This window comes from Anser brachyrhynchus, assembly GCF_964034855.1.
Source record: "Anser brachyrhynchus genome assembly, chromosome: 26".
Lineage (NCBI taxonomy): Eukaryota > Metazoa > Chordata > Aves > Anseriformes > Anatidae > Anser > Anser brachyrhynchus.
The window spans coordinates 1,568,750-1,592,899 of NC_137719.1; the positions used below are offsets into that span (position 1 = coordinate 1,568,750).

General features: G+C 48.3%; 1 protein-coding gene across 2 annotated transcripts; it reads left to right on the forward strand.

Annotated features, from left to right (window-relative positions):
• The first annotated feature begins 255 nt into the window (after positions 1-255).
• On the forward strand, positions 256-24,089 carry ARHGAP25 (Rho GTPase activating protein 25). 2 transcript variants are annotated; one of them, XM_080568347.1, is made up of 11 exons: positions 256-3,421; positions 8,538-8,731; positions 10,705-10,792; positions 11,184-11,303; positions 14,784-14,991; positions 17,203-17,335; positions 18,299-18,372; positions 18,965-19,086; positions 19,881-20,080; positions 21,153-21,745; positions 22,330-24,089. In XM_080568347.1, the coding sequence occupies exons 1-11, from the start codon at positions 3,361-3,363 to the stop codon at positions 22,538-22,540; spliced, it is 2,004 nt and encodes a 667-aa protein (XP_080424473.1). In that variant the 5' UTR covers positions 256-3,360; the 3' UTR covers positions 22,541-24,089. The 2 variants fall into 2 exon arrangements, with proteins under 2 accessions (XP_080424473.1, XP_080424474.1); XM_080568348.1 differs by lacking the exons at positions 256-3,421; positions 8,538-8,731; positions 10,705-10,792; positions 11,184-11,303 and adding an exon at positions 11,318-14,250.
• The last annotated feature ends 61 nt before the right edge of the window (positions 24,090-24,150 follow it).

Below are 24,150 nucleotides of genomic sequence, written 5' to 3' on the forward strand. Positions count from 1 at the left end.
CAGTGCTGTTGGCAAATTGGGGAGATCCTGGAAACCTCCTTTCCATGCTCTGTAAAAGCAGCTCAGCCTGTTTTGAACGATAATCTTTGTGTGCCTTCATTTGTTGCCCCATAGTTCGCCTTCCTCGGAGACCTTCCCGAGAGCAGACCTGGGGTGGCTGCAAACATGTGCACGGAGGCTGCGGATGGACTGAGCACGCAGGTAGTGACCATCTGTGTCTTGCACGAGGGACACGACTGGCTGGCTTTCCAGGGTGGTTTGGAGTGGAATCAGCAATCAGATCACCCAGACAGGTCTCAGTGAAGGGTGAGGGAAGCGGTGGCACCACTGTGCCCTGCAAATCAGCTCATTTTGCCCTAAGGTTTTTGCTGGGAATGTGGAAACCTGTTGGAATTCTGGTTAGCATAAATTATCGCTTCATTTCAGCCGTTTTTCGTGACTTGCTTCGGTCAGGAGGACAGAATCCCTCTGTTTACCCAGCAAAATGTACTATTTTTAGCTCTCGTGTTATTTTGACTGTTTGACTTATCAACTAAGCTAAACCAAGCAATCAGCAGCCTTCTCTTTGCTTCCTGTCACGCTGTCTGGGTATTTTGAGACAAGTTAATCCTCCAAGAAAACCAAACTATATCTTCCTTTACAGCAAACTTGCAAAATTGACTCTAAGGCCCCAAATCTTGTGCTGCAGTACATCTTCCCTGGAGGAACTGGCTGGTTAAAAAGAAAATTGCTGAGCAGCACCATGCAATATTCAGCAGTCCTCTGAAACAACTACATGTTATTACTGAGAGGTCTTGAAAGATGCCTCAGTATTAAGTCTTTTGGAAAACAGACTAAGAAATCATTCTCCTCTTGCATATTACCAAAATGCAACTGAATAGGTAGCCGTGTAATTCAAGACGTCGCCTCTAATCCCATGTGTGCATGTAGTGGCTAGGTAGTGAATGGAGAGTTATGTTAAAACATGTTTTCTTGACCTCTGCAGCAGTTTTGCCTTATTCTTCTGCCACTGAATGAGTTTTCTTGCTGCTACGCGGGTTTTCCTGGGCTGGCTGGCAGGCAGGGCAGCGCATGCCCACACTTTGCTGTGAGTCAGCCATGTCATCTGACAGCCTCTGTGGCCAGCGTCATCGCTGCCTGCGTTTCAGCTGTTCAGCTGAAGATCCCCTTTGTTTCTCCTCATCCTGTGCCAATTTCATTGAATCAAGCATCCAAAAGAGCAAAATCCCGGTGTAAATCCTGGTGCTAGCACTGTGCTCCATACCCACCAGGGCAGAAAGTCTCAAACCAAGGCTGCCTTTGCCACAAGCAGGTCTGTTGCAGCCATGCAACCCGCCGTCCAGATGTGTTTTCCAGGAGATCCTGATAGAAGAGGGATGTAAAACAAAATAACAACATAGGTTGAGATTTGCCCTAAGTTCTCCAGGAGCATTCAGCCCAGGAATAGGCTGCCTGGTGTAATTTCTAAAGAAAAAACCCAAATCCTGTAGATGTGCATTCATTCCCAAACCCAGAGGCATAGTCCTGGTACTTGATGGGACCAAGCGGGTGGCAGCTGGGATGGCTCTGTGGGTGCTGGAGTGCTGTGGGGTGCTGGAGGGGGCTGAGCTGCTGCAGTGTAGGCACACGGCATTGGTCTGAGTTGTAGTTTGGGGCTAAAACGCTTGCTGTTTACTTTCTGGAGGAGGGGAAGGTGCAGCATGACATCCTGTTCACACGGGCAGGTGGGGAAAGGCGGCTGGGTGTGAGCCCCAAAAAAAAAAACAAAACAACAACAAAAAAAAAGAGGTTGAAATGAGGGGGAAAAAAAAAAAGGGATCTAGTGCATGACTCCCTAAATTGCTTTCTGCTGATACTATGAAGAGGAGGAAAAATTATCCTAAATTCAGGGCCATCTGCTCAAAGTACGGCAGAAACAGGGTTAATGCAGGCAGCTTGGTCTGAAGCAGACTATCAGGGTTAATCTAGTTCAGGCTCGGTATGTGCCGAGCTTCTCGTTGCGATAGCGCTGCTTTCCGTGCTTTTAGCTGTGACGTGACGTGAGCTGGGGCTCGCTGAGCTGGGTCCAGCTGCTGCTCACAGCTGCAAATTCATCTCTTCAGCTGCAATTAATCCAAACTAGCCCAATCTGGCTGTGAAATTGGGCAGTGGGGGCCAGGTCCGGCTCCTTCCTTCAGAGGCACAGCCTGAATTTACGCTATGGCAGTAAAATAAACGCTGCCGTTGCAAGGAGCTTGGTGCATCCTGGGCGTGACGGCAGGGCTGCGACTCAGAACAGGAACCGGCGGCTGCATCCTCTTTCGCCCTTGGCTCCCCAGGCCACCATTTCTGCTTCTACTTGGAGTAACTTCCCTTTCTGCAGGGCCCAGGCTTTCCCCATGGGGGGGGGGGAGATGGAGGCTGGAGCCCCCTTAGCCCTTTGGGGCACATCGCCCTGTCCTGCAGCCACCTTAGATGCCTTTTTGCTCCATTTGAGTGTTGGTGAATGCAACAGCCCTTCCTTGTATTTGTCCGGCATCTCACTCGCATTGCATTACAGGTGGCTTTGCAGACATGCAGCTGTTTGTCTCCTGGGAATACAGCTTTAAATGGCAGAGGATGCAATATTCCTGCTGCTGTGAGTGTGGTCTGTGTCCAGGTCCCCTGACTCTCGTTGGGCAGCTGAGCTGCACTTCTGCTTGTACCCACAGCCTTTCCTCCAACAGCAGCCCCATTTCACCCAATTTTGATTGTGCCACTGTTGCAAAAACCCTAAACCACTTTGGGGGACCATTCTTCAACAAGCAAAAAGCTGCCCATGTCTCCTGGGCTCTGCACTCATGGACGTGTTTGGACATTTGTGGATGCTGTCCTGTAGTGTTTGGCCGTGTCAGCTTCGCTTTGCTGCCGAGCAAAACATTTCCTGAAACCCCACGCTGGGCCATGCCCTTCGGCAAGCGCTTTTCTAGTGCGCCCACGGTGCCGAGGACACCCACTTCCTCAAATGCAATGAGCAGTGTGCCGAGAGCGGCCCCAGCCTTTTGGTGCAGGCTGGGGCCACGCTGCTGCATCCCCACGCAAAGCGGGGGAGCAAAAAGTGGAGCAAAAAAGGCGCTGTTGCCTCCGCGGTGTTGGGGAAGCAAGACAAGAGCTTTACAGGAGAGCAGAGCAGGAAAGGACTTTTATGGGGTTGCTCGCAGCCGCTCGCAGATGAGGGAGGAGGAAGTACGTTGGCAAATCAACCCTCGCCGAGCTCTTGTTCTTCGTGGGGGGAATCGCACCCCAGGCGCAGGATCCCCGTGGGGCTACCCAAGCTCCACTTCAGCCCGTCTCCTAAGTGTGCCCCCTCGAAAAACAAAAATAAGCTCTTTCTGATCCAAAATGTCCCTCAAGCTGCCGCGGAACTGGGATTTCAACCTGAAAATGGATGCTACGAAAATAGGTACTGTGACTGCTTCTTTATGCCCTTCTGTTCCTGCTTCAGCCTTTCAGAGCTGGGATCTGCAGGGTGCCCATGGCTGAGCCCAGCAGTGATTCCAGCTGCGGCCCATACCCCAAAACCTTTTGGGCCTTGGTAGGGGGACCTGGCCCAGGCTGCTGCTTTCGAGACAGCAGATGGTTTGCAAATGATTTGTAAGAAATTATTTGCAAAGCTGCCACAGGGATGCTGCATGAGCGTGGCCGGGGCTCCGGGGACTGGAGCCGTGGGGTGGCCCAGTGGGGTTGGGGACAGGGCGACTGTTGCAAATCCAAACTCCAGGTTTTGAGGGGATTTAAACTACAGGGTCTCATTTTGCTGAGCAAGCCTTGGAGGAGGTGGAGCGCAGACAGAGAGGTGTAGGCTGGAGGAAGCAATCTTGCTCTTGCTCAGGTTTCTTCGCCCACCCCAACGTCACTGGTTTCCTCTCACCAGCAGTGAAGAGCCCTCTGACGCCTGCGCTAGGCTCTGTGCCGTGGTGGTGGCTTTGCTGCCTGGTTTCCTGACCCTGCCCAGGTTTTACATGGTTCCTGTCCACTCTGGGATCCATCTCCAGCATGACAGCTACTTAGATGCATCCTTGGGAAGGAGTGAGGGGTCCCTGCAACAGGCTCTGGGGCCAAAATACGACCTGCTTCGCGTCAAGCGGCCAGGGAGGGGTTTGGGGGGCAAGGATGCAGCATCTGAGGAAGGGGCGCATGAGCCCAGCCCTCTGCATGCACCAAAACAAAGGTCCCTGGCGGTGCTGGCACCGGTGCCAAAACAGTCAAGGCAAGTGTTGGTGGAGGGATTTCTCCTGACCACGGAGGGATTTAACTGAGCAGGTCTCCGCAGTGCTGAGCTCTTCCTCCCTGCACCTCACATCAGCTTGTGGTGTTGTCCTGGCCAGATTTTCTTGCAAAGGCCGTTGGGACTTTTATCCAGAGCCACTTTGGCTGGGGCTGCCCAGCCATTGCTTCACGGAAAGCTCCAGACGAAGCAGTGCTGGTCCCAGTGGCTGCTGCTGTGGCCAAGCTCGGTGGTGTGCAGGATAGGGCCCCGGGAGTTGCAGCTGGACAAAATGGTGCCATGGTGTGCACTTGTTGGCTTGCAGAACAGTGGTGCCCCCCCCCCCCAACATCACAGAAGCATCCTGGATTTCTGCATTGCCCGTTCTTAGGACAATTGGCACTTTTTCTTTTCTTTTTCTTTTTCTTTTTTTTTTTTTTTCCTGTAGAGCATTGTGTAAATTCAATTGGTATCTCAAAAAATAAAGGGTCAGGGGATGCTGAGCCTGCTGGCTGCCCACAAGGAGATACGGCGGAGATGTCACACAGGCTTGAACCCATGTCGTTATCAGGAATTGCTTTTCAGTAGAAAATTCACTTGCAATGATATCTTTTTTGTGGCGTGCAGCATGCCCCCAGGCTGTGATGTGTGTGTGTGTGCAGGGACCTGAGCTGCAGGTGCCGCTCTTTGCAGAGACTCTTACCATGCTTCAGGGTGTCTAGCCCATGGGACCAGCCACTGCTGTCTGCAGGGACGTGACTCACTTGTGGAAAATAATCTCATATTAGTCACCATTGCTTTTGCTGGATCCTCCCAGTTTCTGGTACTTCCCTCTACATGTCCTTAGCTGTGGCCATGGCACAAGAGGCTTTTGAGAACCCAGGGACAGCTTGCTGGCTCCTGCGTGCTTCCTCGCGTTGAGACAAACACAAAGCTATTTATTTCCATGAAACAGAAAACTACATGTGCAGCTGTCATTGCAAAACCTATTGGAGAACATTTGCTGTTTTTTAATTGTCCATACCCAACATCCTTCAAGAGGGATGGCAGGGAGGTTGTGTGCATGAGAAAAGGATTTGGAGCAGGGACTGGTGGCTGTGTGGGCACTGCAGTAGCACCCGATGCAATTTGTCACACTTCAGCAGGGCTCCTCCTTTCTGGGAGCAGCCAGCAGGATGCAGGCACCCCACTGCGGCCAGTCCCCAGAGCTGGAGGAGGAGCAAGGATGTTTTGGAGGAAATATTCAACTACAGAGGTGGTTACCGCAGGAAATGCTTCAGGGGGCACCGTGTTTGCTTTTAGGGGCTCTTTCCTGCCCTGCAAACACAGCAGGGATGCGCGGGTGAAGGGCTGCACCCAAGGGAGATTGCAAGTGGTGGGACAACCTGGGGGAAGTCAGGGAAAAAGCCTCACCCCAGTCCTGCATGAAATTTTCAGCACGTGAGCTGGGTGTTGCACTGGCCACAGAAGGTAGAAACTTGGAAAAGTGGTCAGGGAGGTAGCCGCAGCCTCGGTAGTTCTGGTTTTGTGAACACAGAAAACTTTCCACCAGGCAAAAAATAGCATCACTGTCTGCAAAGGCAAGATCCCCGCAGCAGCTCCCAGTGCATGCCTCTGAAGTGGGGATGGCTGCTAGGGAGGGATCACGCGACAGGTGTGAAAGATCCTGCAAACTGCTGATTTGGCCTTAAGTTAGCCCAAAGTACAGGGAGAGCTCTCTCATGCAGAGGGAAAAAACATCTGTGTGTATCGTGCACATGTGAGCGTGTGATCACAGCTAAGCCATATGTGGTTGCACCTTGAATATAGCATTTTGGGAGTGCTGATGCTAAAGTAAAGGGGACCCAAATGTACCACACCATTCTTTGTGCGCCAGGGAAAACATGGGAATGGCTGCAAAGAGGGAGAACAAACCGTATGTCCAGCAAGGACTGGACAATTTAAGCTCAGGACTGAAAGCAGGAGGAATGTCTGCGTAGCAGTGCTGGCTAGGTCACTCCCTTTACACGATGCAGAGCCCTGATGCAGTGGTGATGGGCTGAGGGGGAGGACAATATCACTGATAAAAGATAATAAAATGTTGCCTTTTTTGTAAAAGACACAATTTCTCCTTGCAAGCCCTGGGCCACTGGAATATCGAAGCTGCTGGGCTGATCTCTTAGTGAAAGATGAACACGGAGGTGGTGGATGGAGACACCCTGGTTGGGACCAATCCTGACACAACTGCATCCTGGATTCCCACCCCCTCGGGTGCAAGCACGGACCCCGCCAGTTGCTTTGCAACATTTTTGTTTGGGGTTAAGCCTCAGTGGTGCTATGTACAGACTCTTCATTCTGCTGACGCTGGTGCTTATTAAACGTAGCATCAGCATCTCTGTTTCACTGAAGGGAAGCTGAGGTGCTGTGATCAGACAGGCAACAGAAAGCAAAATTCTGGGAGGTGATCTGAGTGCCATCAGCTCACGAGAGCACTGCTTTCTGCAGAGTGGGGCTGATGTGGAGTTGTCTCACTCAGGATTCTTGCCAGTGTGATGGGCTGTGGTTTCTGCAGAGCAAAGAGCAAAGCGCTCGCGAGAGGCAGGCACCTGGCAGCCTGCACTCCAGCCCTGTGGACCATTCCCCTGTGGAGCCAGCATCAGCTACACAACATGAAAGAATAGGATTTAGGAGGAGGAGCGATGCTGCTTGTAAGCAGTTTGCTGAGAATTGTGTTCATATTTATGAAATTTGAGTGATGCAGATGTTTTGGCAAAGAGCAAAGAAGCTGCCTGCAGCTGGAGGAGCAGTGTGGAGGAGCCGTTTGGTTGCTGCGGCGGGGCAGTCCCCAGGAGCAGGATTTTTCAGGGCAGCAGGCTGGCAAATCCCTTTCGCAGGTCCTTGCTCACAACCACATCCTCTGCAGGGGACATCTCACGTCAGAAGATGAAGATGAGATGTAAGCAGCATCCTTACCATGCTTTGAAGGATGATTTTTGGATTCACCATCATTTTTTAGAAAAGGATTTGCAATGCTGTGGTGGTTTCAGTGGGCCGGTGAGCTCAGAGCGTCCTGCCCGTGCTGGGCTCCAAAGGACGAAGGCAAAATGCAGTGGGGTTTCTTGCTCTGGGCGATTTGGAAGGGGAATCTAGGAATGGTCCCAAACTGCAGCACCTCTGAAGCAATTGCTAACCGTGCAGTGATAAATGCAAAACATTTCGCAGGTCCATGCTCCCCGTGGGTGTCTGTGTAGATGCAAGATGCACTGGTCCCAAGCATCACAAGGCCATAATATTTAATTTTTCACTTTTTTAAGCTTATCCTTTGAACAAGGTCAACAAATTCCCAACATTCACAGCTAATGCAGTTTTTGCAGCTCTCTGCTCCACCAACTGACTCGGGGGAAAAGTGGGCACTGGGCGTCAGAGCTATGGGACGGCTGTGGCTTACCCCTGTGGTGCTGCACAATGCCACCTTTGCAGCCCAGTCTCCACTGTCCAAATCCTGCACTGCAGGACTTGGCCACGTGTCATCATTTCTAGCAGGGCGGATATCTGGAAATCACCATGTGCAGAGACTAGCAAAGTTGAATTCCCCTGTAGTCACAAATTAGTTTTACCCCACACCCATAAATGCTCACCCTACCCAGCTGGGTTGGCACTGGGGTCCTGCAGTGCCTGGTCCAGAGGCAAAAACCAAAGCATCCCTTCTGGAAATGATTCCACCCAAGGCATTTACTATCACAGAAGCATTTGGAGGTGCCACGAGGCCACATGCTGGTCCCTGGTACAGATCAGTGTTACCAATGGGAAGCATCTGTGCAATGCGAGACCGGGGACACCTCTCTGCCCTGCTGGTAAATCCATACCAGCAATTTTCTCCTCCTTGACACTTTCCAGTATCCTTGCAGGAGGTCAGCCCCTTTGGCAACGTCAGGCAATGCTCTTCCAAAGCAAAACTCTATTTTCCAAACAGTTTTCATTATTTTTTTAAACCTGGCTGGGTCATTTTGCTATTGCTGCTGCAGGCTGTTTGGGGTGGGGATAAAAAACAAACAAACAAACAAACAAAAAAACACACTCCCACTTAAAAAAAAAAAAAAAGCTAATGATTTTCTTCTCGCTTGCAAAACAATTACTCCCACGCAGGAAAAAGGAAGCACACACTGACAGATACTGCAGCCACTTCCTTTAAAACTCGATAGCCAGTTTGCTTGGTGCAGGCAGAGGGGCAGAGAGCCGCTCTCGCCATTGCAGCTCGGTCAGCCCTGCGGAGGGGTCTCGGGTGGCCGGGCCCCCTGCATCCTCACCAGCCCGTCCCTCTCTCCCCTGGCAGCCCGCTCCAAGAGCGTGATGAGCGGCGAGGCAGCAGGTGTCCGGCCAGGCTCCCCCAACCCGCTGGAGCGGCCCCTGAAGATCGGCTGGCTGAAAAAGCAGCGCTCCATTGTCAAGAACTGGCAGCAGCGGTACTTCGTGCTCAAGGGCCAGCAGCTCTACTACTACAAGGACGAGGATGATGTCAAGCCGCAGGTAGGATGAAGGCCGCCAGCTTCACAGGTCCTCGGCCTGCTGCTTTCCACTGCTTTGCTGGGGGGAAACAGTTGGGGATAGGTCTGGAGTAGGGTTTTTAAGAGGTTTTCTGCCTTGGGGTGGTAACAGAGATGAGATGTCCCAGCAAGGTTCTTTGTCCGTGCACTTAAATCCACACAATGCTTGCAGACCCTGCTGGGGCTGGGCCTGCACAAACTGCTGCTCAGGGAAGGAAGGTGTGGGAGCACTCTGGCTGGGAGGACATCAGCTTCTTGTCTCAATTTATATGGATCACTTTTCAGGTTTTCAACCATTTTCTCCACGCTGTAACTTTATTTATTTGAATTTCCACCATCTTTTCCTTGTTTTGAGAGTTTTCAGGGAAAGACCCTCCCCTTTGCCGGAAAAGCCATTCTCTGTAGGAGTTGTTACTGATAGCAAAAATAATCCCAAGCTGACAAAAGCTCACAGGGGGCAGGCAATCGTCAGATCCTGGGTGTGAAAGCACGGGGCTGAGGCAATGGGGCACATATCCTATTTCTGTCTCTCTTCTCTTTTGGGGGTGATGGGGAGGAACTGTTTCCCTAGCTGTAAATGGGGTTGTAGAAACAGAAAGCGCTGCAGTGAAGCTTATTGCTATTCATGGCACTTTCGGCAGCCCTTGCCACCGTCCTGGCTCATTTCACGCCCTGCTGACCCCACCAACAATTTAGCTCGATGCAGCTGCAGTTCAGGCTGTTGGAGCGCTGACACCCAGATCCCCACTGCCCATGGAGCTCGGCGGCTTTCAGGAGGCTGAAATTACTGAGAAACCCCACTTCTGTGGCGTGGCCCTGCTTCCGGCCAGGAGCCCTCCATGCTGACTCACGCACCCACTGTCCCCATGTGCCTCAGCTGCTCCCCACCCATCCCTGCCCCCGGGGACCGAGCCACCCAGCTCGGACAGGTCAATTTGGGGAAAGACAGACCACAAGAAATGGCTGTTTTCTGCCTTTTTATTTATTTATTTCTCCCCCTCTTTTTCTCCGTTTTCTTCTTTTCCAGCACTCCACTCCTCTCCTGTAAACTTTTTGGTTTGGATTTTGGTTTTAAGTGACACTGTGTTAAATGAACAGTTTTACTGCTCCAGTGCAGTGGGAAGAGAATGCTCTGGTGTATTGCCATGTTCCTTCTCCTTTGCATTTTCCTCCTCTACTTACAACTGGGGTTAAAAAACACAAGAAAGGAAGAAAAAAAGAAAGAGGGACATAAGCAGTTTTCTCATTCTGAGGATCACTTCATCAGAAAAATGGGCATTTAAGAATTATTGCTTGAAGTCCTTTTTAGCTCCTCTCTTATGAAGAAAGACTGAGAGAGCTGGGAATGTTCAGCCTGAAGAAGAGAAGGCTCCAAGGAGACCTCATTGCGGCCTATCCGTATTTAAAGGGGTCTTATAAAAAAGGTGCAGAGCAACTTTTTGCTTGGGCAGATAATAATATGACAAGGGGGAATGGCTTTAAACTAAAAGAGTAGAAATTTAGATTAGATGTTAGGAGGAAATTCTTCACTCAGATGGTGGCAAGGCACTGGCACAGGTTGCCCAGAGAGGTTGTGGATGCCCCATCCTTGGAGGTGTTCAGGACCAGGCTGGATGAGGCCCTGGGCAACCTGATCTAGTGGGTGGCGTCCCTGCCTATGGCAGGGGGGTTGTAACTAGATGATCTTTGAGGTCCCTTCCAACCCAAGCTGTTCTGTAATTCTATGATTCTATAGTACTTCTATAGTACTTAGGTGATATATATATATATATATATATATATATATTTGCCAAGAGAGAAACTTTGCCAAATGAGAAACTGAGTTCCTGCAATCTGTTTCAAAGGGACTTCAATCTGTTTCAAAGGGACTTTGATGCTCAGGGCTGACACAAAGCAGTGTCAGCCTCACAGAGATGGGCCATGGGTATTTTCAGCTTCTGCTCTGCTTGGTCCTAGGGCTGCCTGTCTCTCCAGGGAAGCACCATAAAGGAGGTAGCTGGCAACTCAGAGGAAGGAGGGAAATTTATCTTCGAAATCATCCCAGGTGAGGATGCTTCACTCTACTTTGTTGCCTGCTTTTGGGATGGACTGTTCACCCAAAATCACTTGGGCAAGTCATTTTGCCTGCCTTTTTACTCCAATTTCTTTTCAATGCCTCCCCAGCATTGCATATGAATGCTGATGTTGTCCTTTCAAAATTTATGCGTCAGGATGTCCCATGCTGAGAAGCCTTCCCAGCCATAACATTAAGCATTTTCTATTCCCTTCTTGTAAAGCTTCAGTGAGGGTGAAACATAAGAGCACTGCTTCCTTTCACAGCCAAACAGATATTACTGGGGAAACTGGGAGCCAGAAACCTTTAGCAAAGAAACCACCAAGTTGTCTTTTTTTCTGTCCAATCCTCGCTATACATTGCCTATAAATGCTTTTTGCAGGGATCTCTGGAGATCTGAACCGGGCAGGGCAGGACACCTGCGTGCTCATGGCCACTTCCCAGTCCGAGATGGAGGAGTGGGTTAAATCCATCCGACGGGTGCTGGGCTCAGCGTCAGGAGGTAAAGGGGAATGGCAACAGCTCTCTGAGGGATGTTTTCATAGTGTCTCATGCTCCGTGTTGCTTCTGTGCAAGAATTTCAAAGCTGGTCTCATAAATCCATGAAAATGGAAAGTAGAGCAGCAACTCTAACTTGTAATGCCTTGGAGGCCTTCCTCGAGGCTGGACCTCATGGTCTGCCGCAAACACAGGCAGAGTTAAGCAAATGGCAGTCAAGAGTGAATGAAGATTTCCAGTCTCCTTTCAACCTCTTTGGGGAACTTCCTCATTGACCTATTGACTTCAGAAAGTGTCGATCCTGAGGACAACTCCTATTCAACGTGTCAGGGAAAGGCACTGAAAAAAAATCTCATCTTTCATTTTCCTTCTTTGCTTTTCCCCCAGCTTTTCTCATTCTGCTTAGCCCTCCTTCCCCCATTTTTCTCTGCAAACTCTGCCTCAGACACGATTGCCCACTCCATGTGCAAGCAAGGCTTGTGCTGATGGGGTCCTCGCTTCCAGACCCTTGGACACTTGTTTGTGCCACTACTAGGTTGTGGTCACAGAGGGATAAAACATGAACTGATTGGAGAGGAGCACAGCTTCAATTTGCCACGGTGGGCGATCCCCACAAAGGAAGCAGCTAAGCTTGCTCCAGCCACTTTTCCTATACAGATGAACTACCCCAGCTTCCTATAAGGATGAATTATCCAGACTTTTCCTATGGATGATAAGCAATATCCACCAGACAAAGCAGGGCTGAGAGCCCCATTAGCACTTTTGCAAAAGAGATGGTTGTCCTGAGCCTCTCCTCCTCCTCTCTGTGCTTCACCTTGACTATTTAGAATTATAGAATGGCTTGAGTTGGAAGGGAACTGAAAGATCATTTAGTTCCAACCCCCCTGCTGTGGGCAGGGACACCACCCACTAGATCAGGTTGCTCAGGACCTCATCTAACCTAGTCTCGAACACCTCCAGGGATGGGGCATCCATAACCTCTCTGCGAAACCTGTTCCAGTGCCTCGCCACCATCTGAGTGAAAAATTTCCTTATAACCTCTAATCTGAATCTCCCCTCTTTTAGTTTAAATCCCTTCCCCTTTCTCCTGTCATTATCTACCAGAGTAAAGAGTCTTCTCCATCTTTTTTATAAGACCCCTTTAAATATTGAAAGGCTGTGATGAGGTCACACCAGAGCCTTCTCCAGATTGAACAGCCCCAGCTCTCTCAGCCTTTCTTCATAGGAGAGGTGCTCCAGCCCCTTGATCATCTTTGTAGCCCTCCTCCAGACCTACTCTAACAGCTTCACATCCTTCTTGTGCTGGGGGCTCCAGACCTGGACACAGTACTCCAAAGGGGCCTCACAAGGTCAGAGCAGAGGGGGACAATCACCTCCTTTGACCTGCTGGCCATTCCTTTTTTAACACAGCCCAGGATACAGTTGGCCTTCTGGGCACACGCTGCCGACTCATGTTGAGCTTTTCATCCATCAGAATCCCCAAGTCGTTTTCTGCAGGGCTACTCTCAATAAGTTCTTCTCCCCTCAATAAGTTCTTCTCCCAGTATATGCTCGTGTCCGGGATTGCCCCTCTTTTCTACACTTTTTAAAAATGGGAGTGATGTTTCCCATTTTCCAGTCACCAGGGACTTCACCTGACTGCCAGGACTTTTCAAATGTGATGGAGAGAGGCTTGGCAACTACATCAGGTAATTCCTTCAGGACCCTGGGATGCAATGATTTACATCATTTTGATAACGGTTGTGTCCTGTGCTGCAGCTGTATAAGACGAGCAACAAGCAGCTCTGACCTCCTGAAGCTCCCGCTTGAATAGAAGTTTGGATGCTATTTTCATTTGCAATCCAAATGTTTTCTGCCTCTAAACTGAAATGTGCTGTGCTCCAGGGAAGGCAGCTTTACTCATCTGAAATTAGGATGGCCTGAGCCAGAAATGTTCAGGATGTTGCCCCTCTGCCTTTAATACTTCATACCAACTCCACATCTGATCCTTGCTTAAACTTCGGAGGCTGACACTTCTTCTAGCCTGATAAAGTGATCTTATATAACGGAAAATGTGAATTTACAGTAGTACAGAGAGCACTGAGGATAGCAGAGGAGTCAGGCTCTACAGAGCTGCACTTCATGTTGATATAGAGATGAACAGACACTGAAACTTCACGCTGTAGGTTTTTGGCTTCAATGCAAGCCAATACAATGTGTGCTTTTAAAACAACGCCCTGCACAGCAGAGGTTTTGGCAGGAGCTCACCTGGAAGCCGCCCTGCGTGAGCCAGCCATTTGTGAGCTTGCTACACACCAACATGCCAAGCAGCTGCAAAGTGTGAAGCAGCATCAAAAACAGCTCCAAAATCTTGGGTCCAGGAGCAGTTCTGCAGGGCTGGCCACCACCCTGCAATGACAGCCACCTTCTGGGTGGGCATCGTGTTGGTACAGGGAGGTTTCCTAAAACCAGCCACTCTGCCAGCTTGCATTTAAATGAGCAATTCAAAATCAGCTACCACAACAGAGGGCAAAACAAACAAACAAACAAACAAATTTTAGAAGTCATATGCTTTTATTGTACACAATTGACAAATTTATATACATTATTTAAAATCATAAGTAAGTCTCATATAAATGAAAAACCCCCACTACTGGGCAGGTGCAGACAAGCTTTGTGGTTCCAGATGAGGGTGTTTACTTGAATTTTCCTGGTCTGGAAGATCCACCAGGATTATTTCAGCCTTCAGAGCATGAGGTGAACACACCACAGGCACTGCCATGGGAAAAATATGGTAGAGGACCATAAGACCCTTTGCCATTACCCCAGAGCCAGTTTGAGTTGGGATTCCTGTGCTGTTACCATGCCTCAGGCTCCGAGGAGGAAGAGCTGGGATGCAGGCTGCTGCCTTCCCACCTTTGAGCTCTTTTGCTGCGAGTTTGGGAGGAAAAAGCCCTTGCTCCGAAGAAAAGGTACCACCTGCTGTAAACACTGCTTTTCTTTGCACAGGGGAGTTCTGAGAGGGTGAGGAGAGAGGGGAGGGGGAAGGAAAGCAGTGAAATCAGTAGGATTTCTAGCCCCACATCTCTGCCAGACTCCTCTTCTTAGTTCCTAGTGGTTTCCTGGGCTTTGTACATCCTCCAGGTTTGCACAATGTGCTCACTTTCCCTCCATGCACCAGCCTTTTTGCTGTTCCTGCCTCTCTGTCAGCACCCTGCTTTGAGGAAGGCAAGTGGCATGGTGTAAAATAAGAAAAAAAAATCAATGGTCATGGCTTGCTTTTAATCATTTTGAGAATGTAATTATTTGGAGGAGGTTTCATTTTGCTATTATTTCTTTGGAAGAAATTCTGTTCCCTTCTGTCAGCTTGCACTACTTTTGCAGCTCCTCACTGTTAGAAAGAAAAGCAGGTGCTGCTGTCGCCTCTGCACCTGATGCATGGCAGTGGGTAACTCACCTTTAGCAAAGCTGTTGGGCTCCTTTAACTCCAATGTCCTTTTCCTAGCGGTGTTTGGCCAACGCTTGGCGGAGACCATGGCCTATGAGCAGAAATTCGGGCAGCACCAGGTGCCCATCCTGGTGGAGAAGTGTGCTGACTTTATCCGGGAGCATGGCGTGAATGAGGAGGGCATCTTCCGCCTCCCTGGCCAGGACAACCTCGTGAAACAGCTCAGGGACACCTTTGACGCCGGCGAAAGGCCATCATTTGACCGGTAATGCTGGATCCTTCCTCTTCTACTCAGCTAGGTCTAATGCACCCTAATAACTGGGGAACAGCAGCCTAACCCCTTTGCAAGAGCCCAACAATGCCCTGGTGGAAACTTGGACCCTCCAGAGGGGCTCAGCACAGACAGAGGGTTCAGCAGACACCTCAAAAAGCAGGATTGTGATAAGAGATTTATGGAAATCTTTGAGGAGGAGTTTAGGGACACTCAGTCCCCCCACAGTAGCATTCCCAGGACCAGCCAGGAAAGGAGACAAAGGGAAGAGCCCACATAGCCCAGGACAGAGGTTTGAAAGCAGAGCAAGTAAACAATTGTTCAGGGAAGACCCTATAGCTCATAGGAGAAGTTATTTCTTTCCCTGCCAACCCAGTGGCACATTTTTCTCCCGTTGCTTTTCCCTGTGACACCATGCAGAAATGAGAGAGAGATTTTGGCTGTTGTGAAGGCTGATCCCTCCTGACTCCCTTCCTCTACATGGCTAAGAAGAAAGAGCAAACCCCCTAAAGCCAAGAGAGCTGCCCATCGCTGCCTGTAGGTCTCAGGGAGGCTCTGAGGAGAGGTGTTTGCTGTTGCTATCCCTATCATACCCTATGCAAAGAAGAAGGGGAAAAAGAAGAAGAAAAAACCCACCCACAAACAGCCAGCCCTGGTGCATCTCTTCATAAAGCTGTCCCTTGATTGCTCACAGACCCGCTGCCCCTGCACTGCCTCATTGTCTCTAAGGGGGTTTCCCTCCTCCAAGCCAGACCCTACCACGTGCTTTTGTCCATGGTTGTAGGAGGTATTGCCCTGTGTTCCCCACTCACCCGTGTGGTTGCTGCAGGGCTTCAATCCCCGCTTTATGCTGGTGACAGCAGGGAGTCCATCTCTGGGTCAGCTGGCAAAGAGCAGGGCACCCAACAACAGGCACCCCCCTCCTTTTTTGTGAGGAGTTTGCCTAAGCAGAGGACAGGGGCCATATCTCTGTGCACCTGTCCCTAGTCACAAAATTTTTTCTGTTTTTACCCTGGTTTATGCAGCTCTGTTAGGAAAAAAACAGCACTTTTACCCATATAATCCGTGTGCTGTGCAAGGCAGAGCCATGTCTGCTTTGTAAGTGTAACCAACCCAGCCCTTGTTTTTGCAGCTGAATATTTCTTTTTTTCTGTGTGCCTGAGTCCTGTTGCAACCTGTACGGGGGTCATAGGAAGGTGAAGCTTTTATTTTTTTTGCAGAACTGTGTTTTGCAGCAGGGCATGGCAAGAGAGGTTGGCACTTCTCCCAGCACCCTGCCATGTTAACCCTGTGCTGCAGGGCTTGGGATGAATATCATTTTGGTACGACAGGGTGATCGCAGCCCCCGTGCACTTCAAACAAAACGTTTCTGTAGTAGTGGTGGGAGTTAGGAAGGCCAACAAAAGGGTTTCCATTAATGTGAATGCTGCAAGATACTGGCTTTGCAGCCAGTTTGGGTTTGCACAGGCACATTTGCATGCACAAGCATGGCACAACTGGGTGGGGAGAGTTAGAAAACTCCTGGTGCAGCCCAGGCATCAAGGATGCCTAATGGTATATATATGTAGGCCCTACAAAAATACAGCTCTGAAAAAATTATGCCATGAGTATGTGGGTTTGTTAAAAAAAATCATAGGATTTTAAAAACCCCAAACAATCCTAAAAATAAATGACCTGGGGGATTTTTGCTAGAAGTTTATAACAGTTTAGCAACTTCAAGGTAGGTCAAATTAGAGGCTTACGATCTTGACAGTGTCCTTTTGACATAATGTAAACTACATGGTATGCAAAGCTGCAAACATCTGGCCCAGCAGAACATCTTCAGTAATTGCTGTCAATCTTACAAACCCCAGGCAAGCTTCGCCAGCTCCGTGCAGAGCGGGGAGCGCCTGCCAAGCATGTGAACACCAGACGGTGTTTGCATGCAAACCCTTGTGAGTCAAACGCAGGCTGGGAAGGCTCAGCCCGGGTATGAACACTGGGGGAAAAAAAAATCTCCACCAAGCATTTATTTTCCTGCCACCTGGGGCCATTCCCCAGCTTGGGGTGCCCTGTGAGTCTCCCCCAGCTTGCTTTGGCTTCTGTATTGATAGTTCTCTGCCTCCTGCATCTATACACAGAGCTTAAATACAGTCCCCTGCTCCTGGGGCAGGGTAGGTTTTTTTCACTGTCTTGGTCTGATTTTGATGTGTGTGGCTCTCACAGGGACACGGATGTGCACACCGTGGCCTCCCTGCTCAAGCTCTACCTGCGGGAGCTCCCCGAGCCGGTTGTGCCCTGGATACAGTATGAGGACTTCCTGCTGTGCGGCCAGGCGCTGGATGTGGATGAGAGAAAGGTAGAGAGCTGCATTTGTTTCTCTCCTTCTGGCCTTAAAATGAGCTGCACTTGTGAGCTGGAGTTGCAGAGTGCATATTTAGCTGTGCATTATTAGCTGTGTAATTACTGAGCTTGGAAACCTGAAAAAAAAAATGAAAAAGAGAAAATCTCCCCAAACCAGTGGAATTTCCCAACTTGGGAACATGGGCTTATCAATTTTAAATCTTAAATTTCAAATGCAGACCTAAGAGCTACTCCACAGCACTTTTCATTTGGCCCTTGCAGCAGAGAGCAAGTGTGAAAACCAACAGAGAAAGGAAATGGTACCTCCTGCAGCTGCCGTTGGCCTGAGCTGAGAGTGGAGCTGGCAGAGGGCTACAGGCGAGAGCAAGGACAGAAGTGGGGGTCTGGGAGAGGACTGCAGGGGTGAGAAGCAGATGGGAGCTGTCTCTTCCTAACGTTGTGTTTTGGTGGAAAAGAAGCCACCCGTGCTGCGAGAAGATGCTCAGGAATCCTGTTCACAGGAAAATAAGATGGGTACCATCCCCAGTCAATTGAGGTCTGTGAACTGCCGTGCTCAGCCCTGTATTTCAAGGGTAAATGTTTCTTGTAGCTTGTTTCAGTTCAGGATATTTGGGGTTAAACATATACTAAATGTTCCTATACAAGAAATGGGAGGCCATTAGGCATTTTCCCAGGTGCTCAGCACTCACTGCTGGGCTGGAGGAGACCTGTGCCTTCCTTCGCTGCCAGGCAGCAGCGGTGCAGGGCAGTGGGCTGCCTCTTCCTGCTGAGCAGTGTACAAATGCGTCACAGTATCTGTGCTGGGTCACCGAAAGAAATGTCGTTGCCACGATTTCACTTCCAAGGCAAGCAAATGCCAGGTGAGACTGTACAGGGATGGCTGGAGCAACAAAGAGCCTCTCTTAAATCCTTGTACACCTGTGAATCTTTACAGAGCTATTCCTTAACTTGCATTTAGGGTCATCAGGAACTTCTGGAGCAACTGTCCCTCCTTCCCAGAGACAACTACAATCTCCTCAGCTATATCTGCAGGTCAGTCCTTTGCATAAGGTATAAAGAGCTCAGATTTGGTGTTGGTGAGGAGAAATATCATCCCAAATTGAGGCTGATTCCTCAAGTGAGACCTCTCTCTTCCAAACTGTGCATTGTTTCCCCGCCTGACTTTTGTTAAGGGAGAGTTTCAGACATGAGGATAAACACCTCAGTGATGTCTGAGGGGAAATGCATACCCTGTAAACCTCAAACTTACTTATGAACCCCTGAGAATAAAAATCAGGTGTAGTTGTTTTTAGACAAAGCCTTGCACAGTGAAATAGTCAGGTTTCACCCAGCCTGGCCCCGGGTGAGGTGTGATTTCTCTCTTGTTATTAAATATTAGACTTTTTTCCCCTCTACTGTTTGCATTTTTTGAGGGTGTGCATATCATCACATGGTGGTTTTCCTACTGGCACAAATTAGACCCAGCTCCAGCATGCAGCTATAAATCACCTGTATGCTTGTCCTGTCCTTGGGATTTAGAGGAAGAGGAGAGATTAATTCAGGATTTTATCCCAGTGGATGTCTAAGACTTTTTTGCAGAGTCTTTCTTTTCTGACTGGAAATGTTTGCCCTTGGATTCTGGCAGGTTTCTACATGAAATACAGCTGAACTCTAGCGTCAACAAGATGAGTGTGGATAACCTGGCAACAGTGATTGGAGTGAACCTCATCAGACCCAAGATAGAGGACCCTGCAACTATTATGAGAGGTAACAGGGACTCCTGGAATAATTGGCATAGGAGCACCTGATATATTGAAGCACTCAGTTGCATCCACAAACTTAAAATTAAAAAAATTTCTAAGGTAGACCCCTGGTTATAAGCCAGACACGTGCCTGGGTACAGTAAGTACTACAAGGTAAAGCTAAGGACTAGTTAGGCTATAAATGTGCTTGTGGTGTCAAAAACCCTTTTGCACTATTAGTTGCACTACTTTCCCCATAGATTTTTACTTATTAGTTGCACTGTTTTCCCCATAGATTTCAAACAATTCAGGAATTTGCTGAAGTCACCTTTCTTTTGCTTAGAGCAGGGAGGTGTGAAATTCTTCTTAGAGAAACAAAGGAAGCTCAAAGAAATTACTGCTTATTTAGCCATACTCTCATCATGTGGGCATGGACTGATGTAGCCAAACTAAAAGAAGTATTTTGAGGCCAAAGACTGCTCTGATTTACAGGCAGGATGATAATGATACTGGACATCACATGCAAATTTTCCAGACATTCATATACCTGTTGGTATGACTGATTCTCTTAGTTTGCTTCTTGAGCCAAAGCAGCACAATTTGTGTTTTGGTGCAGCTGAGCAGACTCTCAACTGTTTTCGTGTGACATAAAATTCCCTCCCTTTATTTGGTTTTATGATCATGCTCCTTGTGCTCACCTGCATTTCTATGTGCATATCCATTCTGGACACCAGAAAGACCAACCAGAAAACACAGCTGTGGGTGAAAAGAAACCTGTAACACTGGGTTTGCTGCTAATGTGTCCCTGACTTCTTCCAGGCACTCTGCAGATCCAGAAAGTGATGACTGTGATGATCAGTGACCATGCAGACCTCTTTCCCCCATCCAAGGATGTGCTGCCCTCCCCACCGACCCAACAAAATGACAAGAAAGCTCCCATCCCGCGCAGCTCTGTGGGCTGGGATGCTGCAGAGGACACCACGGTGTCCAGGGCAGACAGCTTGATCCAAAGGCAAACGGTAAGGGTAGAATTTTGGAGAATAAAACATGAATGCAATAAATGGCTGACTAATGAATATGGGATCTAATGGGTCAGCAACCCACTAAGAGTGCTTGCTATTAATAGGGTAAAGAACTGTAACTGTCATCCCTGGTAATACAAGTTCTTTCCTGGAAAACAAGTTCATTCCTGTGGAAAACTTACTGTTCTGGAAAGAATGATTTTTTTAGCTAACATCTTTTAGCTAAAAGGAAGAATAGATGAAGCCTTTTCTGTTCATGCTGGTAAAGTGAAAACATTGATGGCTAAAGGCTTTTCTCAGAAAGAAATAATTTCTGCAGAAAGCTCTTCATAATGGAAAACACGGTGCAACTCAGAATAATAGTATCAATGAATCGTGGAATCACAGAATCACAGACCGGTTTGGATTGGAAGGTACCTTAAAGCTGATCTAGTTCCAAACCCCTTGCTGTGGACAGGGACACCTACCACTAGAGCAGGTTGCCTGAAGCCCCATCCAGCCTGGCCTTGAGCACCTCCGGGGATGGGGCATCCACAGCTTCTCTGGATAACCTGTTCTGGTGCCTCACTGCCCTCTCAGTGACAAATTTCTTCCTTATCTAATCTAAACCTATCCTCATTTTTAGTTTAAAGCCATTACCCCTTCTTCCATCACTACACTTCCTTGGCAAAGAGTTCTTCCCCAGCTTTCCTATAAGCCCCCTTTATGTACTGGAAGGCTGCTACAAGGTCTCCCCGGAGCCTTCTCTTCTCTGGGATGAACAACCCCAAATCCCTCAGGCTCTCTTCATAGGAGAGGGGCTCCAGCCCTCTGATGGTCCTTGTGGCTCTCCTCTGTACCCATTCCAACAGGTCCATGTCTCTTTTGTACTGGATGAAATACGGGAGGAGAGCAGAGTAGAAGGGGAGAATCACTTCCCTCAACCTGCTGATAGAAGTAAATTTTTATGGAAAACTTGTGCCCATTCCTGTTCGCACGTTAAAACATCATTTGTGAATATTGCGGTCTCAGCAGTCACTGCCCACAAAACAGGATGAGGCTGTCCTAATGCCACTGCTCTATTTTTCAGAGAGACAACCTGAATGCCAGCAGTGCTCCCAGACTGGCTGTCAGCTCAAGTGCACCCAGTGAAGATAACGGCATGCAACCCTCCAAAGATACACTGGGACTGTGGAAAGCACAATCAAGGAAAAGAACCCAAACTTTACCTAACAGGAAATCTTTCCTGACAGCTGCTTCTCCGGGGGAGAAAGGCAACAATGACAAAAATGACATATTTGCCAGTGACTTTTGGAAAGGCTCCCCAGGGAGCAGCATGTGCTCCATACCCTCTGAAGGACATAAGAGAACATTATCCCATGATCTTTTCAAGCTGCTCGATCTTCACCGGGCTTCAACTTACGACAACGTGCCTACCTCTCCAGCAGAAAGTGGAGAAGGCAGCAGCTCCAGCCCCATCCCTGCGAGCAGCAGCTCTGATAAGGAATTCCAACCCTGCCCTAGTCCCAGCCACCAGTCAAAGGAGCCGTCCAGTCCTGCCAGCAGCCCTGCTGAGGTCTCCCAGCCTGCTCCAGAGAGCAAGGAGTTTCTGCAAAACATGATCCTGAAGCTGGAGAAAGAAATGGAGGCACAAAAAAATGACTACGAGGAACAAATTAAAAGGTAATGTGCTGCAGTATGCTGCCTTGGGGAGGGTATGAAGTCTTCAGCTGATATTATTACAGCAGCAGTGTTGCACAGGATTATTTACCCATACAGTATATAACAGCAATGACTAATGGTGAAATACAGTCTTACAGTATAGTATCTAAAATTCAATGCTCATGTGCTGTACTCTCATGACATAGTTGTTAATGTTAGTATGTTATTGCAATGCTGATACTCTATAGTTCTTTTTACACCACTGTATATAATATTTCTGCAATATTTACGTCATCATAATTATTGTTATTAGTACAATATTGTACCATTTTACTATCCAGAATTAGTAACAGTATTATTACAGCATCAGATGGTTGAAGCCATCATTGTTACTATAGCCTCACATACTGTTAGCATATTATTATATATCGCATGTATTGATTTATTGCATTATCTGATGTAGCCGTTGGTGGTCAGGTGGTCAGATCACCTCTGTCTCGCTTTACTGCTTACTGGCATGGAGGTCAGACTCCCTGAGAGCCAAATGATGAATTCCCAGCGCTCTTCTGGGGCCCAATCCTTTTCTACTTTGTTTCTCTTTTCAGCCTTGAGAAGGAAAACTATGAAGTCTGGGCCAAAGTGGTGAGGCTGAACCAGGACATTGAGAGGGAGAAGAAGAAGTCTGAGGAACTGGAGCTGAAGCTGATGAACATGGAGCGTTCACGGGAGGACTTGGAGAAGAGAAACAAGATGCTTGAGGAGGAGATAAAAAACATTGCTAAATCCAGGAGCAAAAATGATGCCAAAAACAACTAGGTGAAGACACTCAGGTGGGCACAAACATAAAATGCAGCTGCATGAATCCAAAGGAATTGCCAAGCAGGATCAGAGCCAGGGACTTTTATTGTCCGATGTCCTGTTACTGACCGTGGGCTGGTGTAGAGGATGGAGCCCAGAAGTTAGAGCATAGTTTAGGCTCTGAAACAGGAAATTTCAAAAATTTTTTAGCTTTTTTTTGTGTGTTTTTTCAACTCTTCTTTTGGCTGCTCAAGTTACCTGCAGAACTGGCCAACACCTCTTGCTGCTCAATCAAAATATCTTGCATGCAGGAGTTCAGGTTAAGGATACATGATGGCTTTATAAAAAACACAAAAACAAACAAAAACCATCAAGAGTCCTTCTTGCCAGCCAGCTGGCTCTTTGTTGGAGACACCAACAGTGCTTCTGAGTGGAACAAAACATCTATAAATCCTGGATTTGGGCAGACGGAAAAGCCCCAAGGTCTAGGGTGGCACAGCTTGTTTCACAGTGTCCCTGGATGCTGTGCTGCAAATGCTGTCAGCAAAGAAAATGAAACATTTGCATTAATACATGCACTCGATTATTGCTCTTATAGAGCAAGAGATGCCCAGACAGCCTATCGGGTCCACCGAGAAGTCTCATACTGTATCACTTGATGTGCTGTGCCATTGATATCAAGGCTCCGGCTGTAAAATCACAAGAATTACAAAAACCTCATTAATTAAATGGTTGTTCAGTTATTTTAAGTCACTGATCCTTATGGTCATTTGTATATAGATCCACCACAGCTGCTGTCGAGGCTTTGGTGAGCGGTTTCACACATCTGTACACAGAGCTCTTTGTGCAGCAGGAGTCCACCAGCAACTTTACCCGGTACAGAAAATGGATCTTCTGCCATTTCCCTGGCAGTTTTCACACAGTAATAGATCTGGATTTATTTCCTGCCTCTGTTTTCATTTTTCATTATTTCATCATTGTAGAATAGAATTCCAATGGCCACCTCAGTGGAAACTGGGGTTTGCAGCACAGAGATGATACTGGATCTCTCTCCATCACTTGCTGCTGTCGGCATAAGAACTAACTGAACCCGAGGGTCTCATGGTGCAGGTTTGGCAAATTGTAAACCTGTCGCTTTGGCTGCTTGTTTTCCCACTCTCTTCAAGGACTACAATGCTGCTGAAGCTTTGGTGTAGGAAAGAAAATAACAGGACTCTGAAACCTTTCACTTATTTATGTTCAGAAGGGTGACCCACAATACACAGCCTCAGCCCAGCCATCATGGGAACAGAAAGGGGATCTGCAAGAATTTTGAACTGAGACTTCTAGGACCAAATGCATGCTTCTGTGCCAAGCACAGTGGGAGTTAATGCAACAACATTGGATTACTGTTACTGAGGACTTGACATGAAATTTCTGCTCAAGACAGGATGCAGACCTACTTGGCAGAGCCTGCATGAGAAAAAAGGACTGGAGAGTGAAAGGGATGCAGAGGAAACTATGTGAAAAGAGGTAGATGGGAGTGGGAAAATGTTAATAGAGAATAAAAGTCAATATTGGGTATACTGCACTTGCTGCTGTCAGCCTTGTTGTGGGGGAGTTGTGTAGCCCTAAAACCGAGCCCAGCT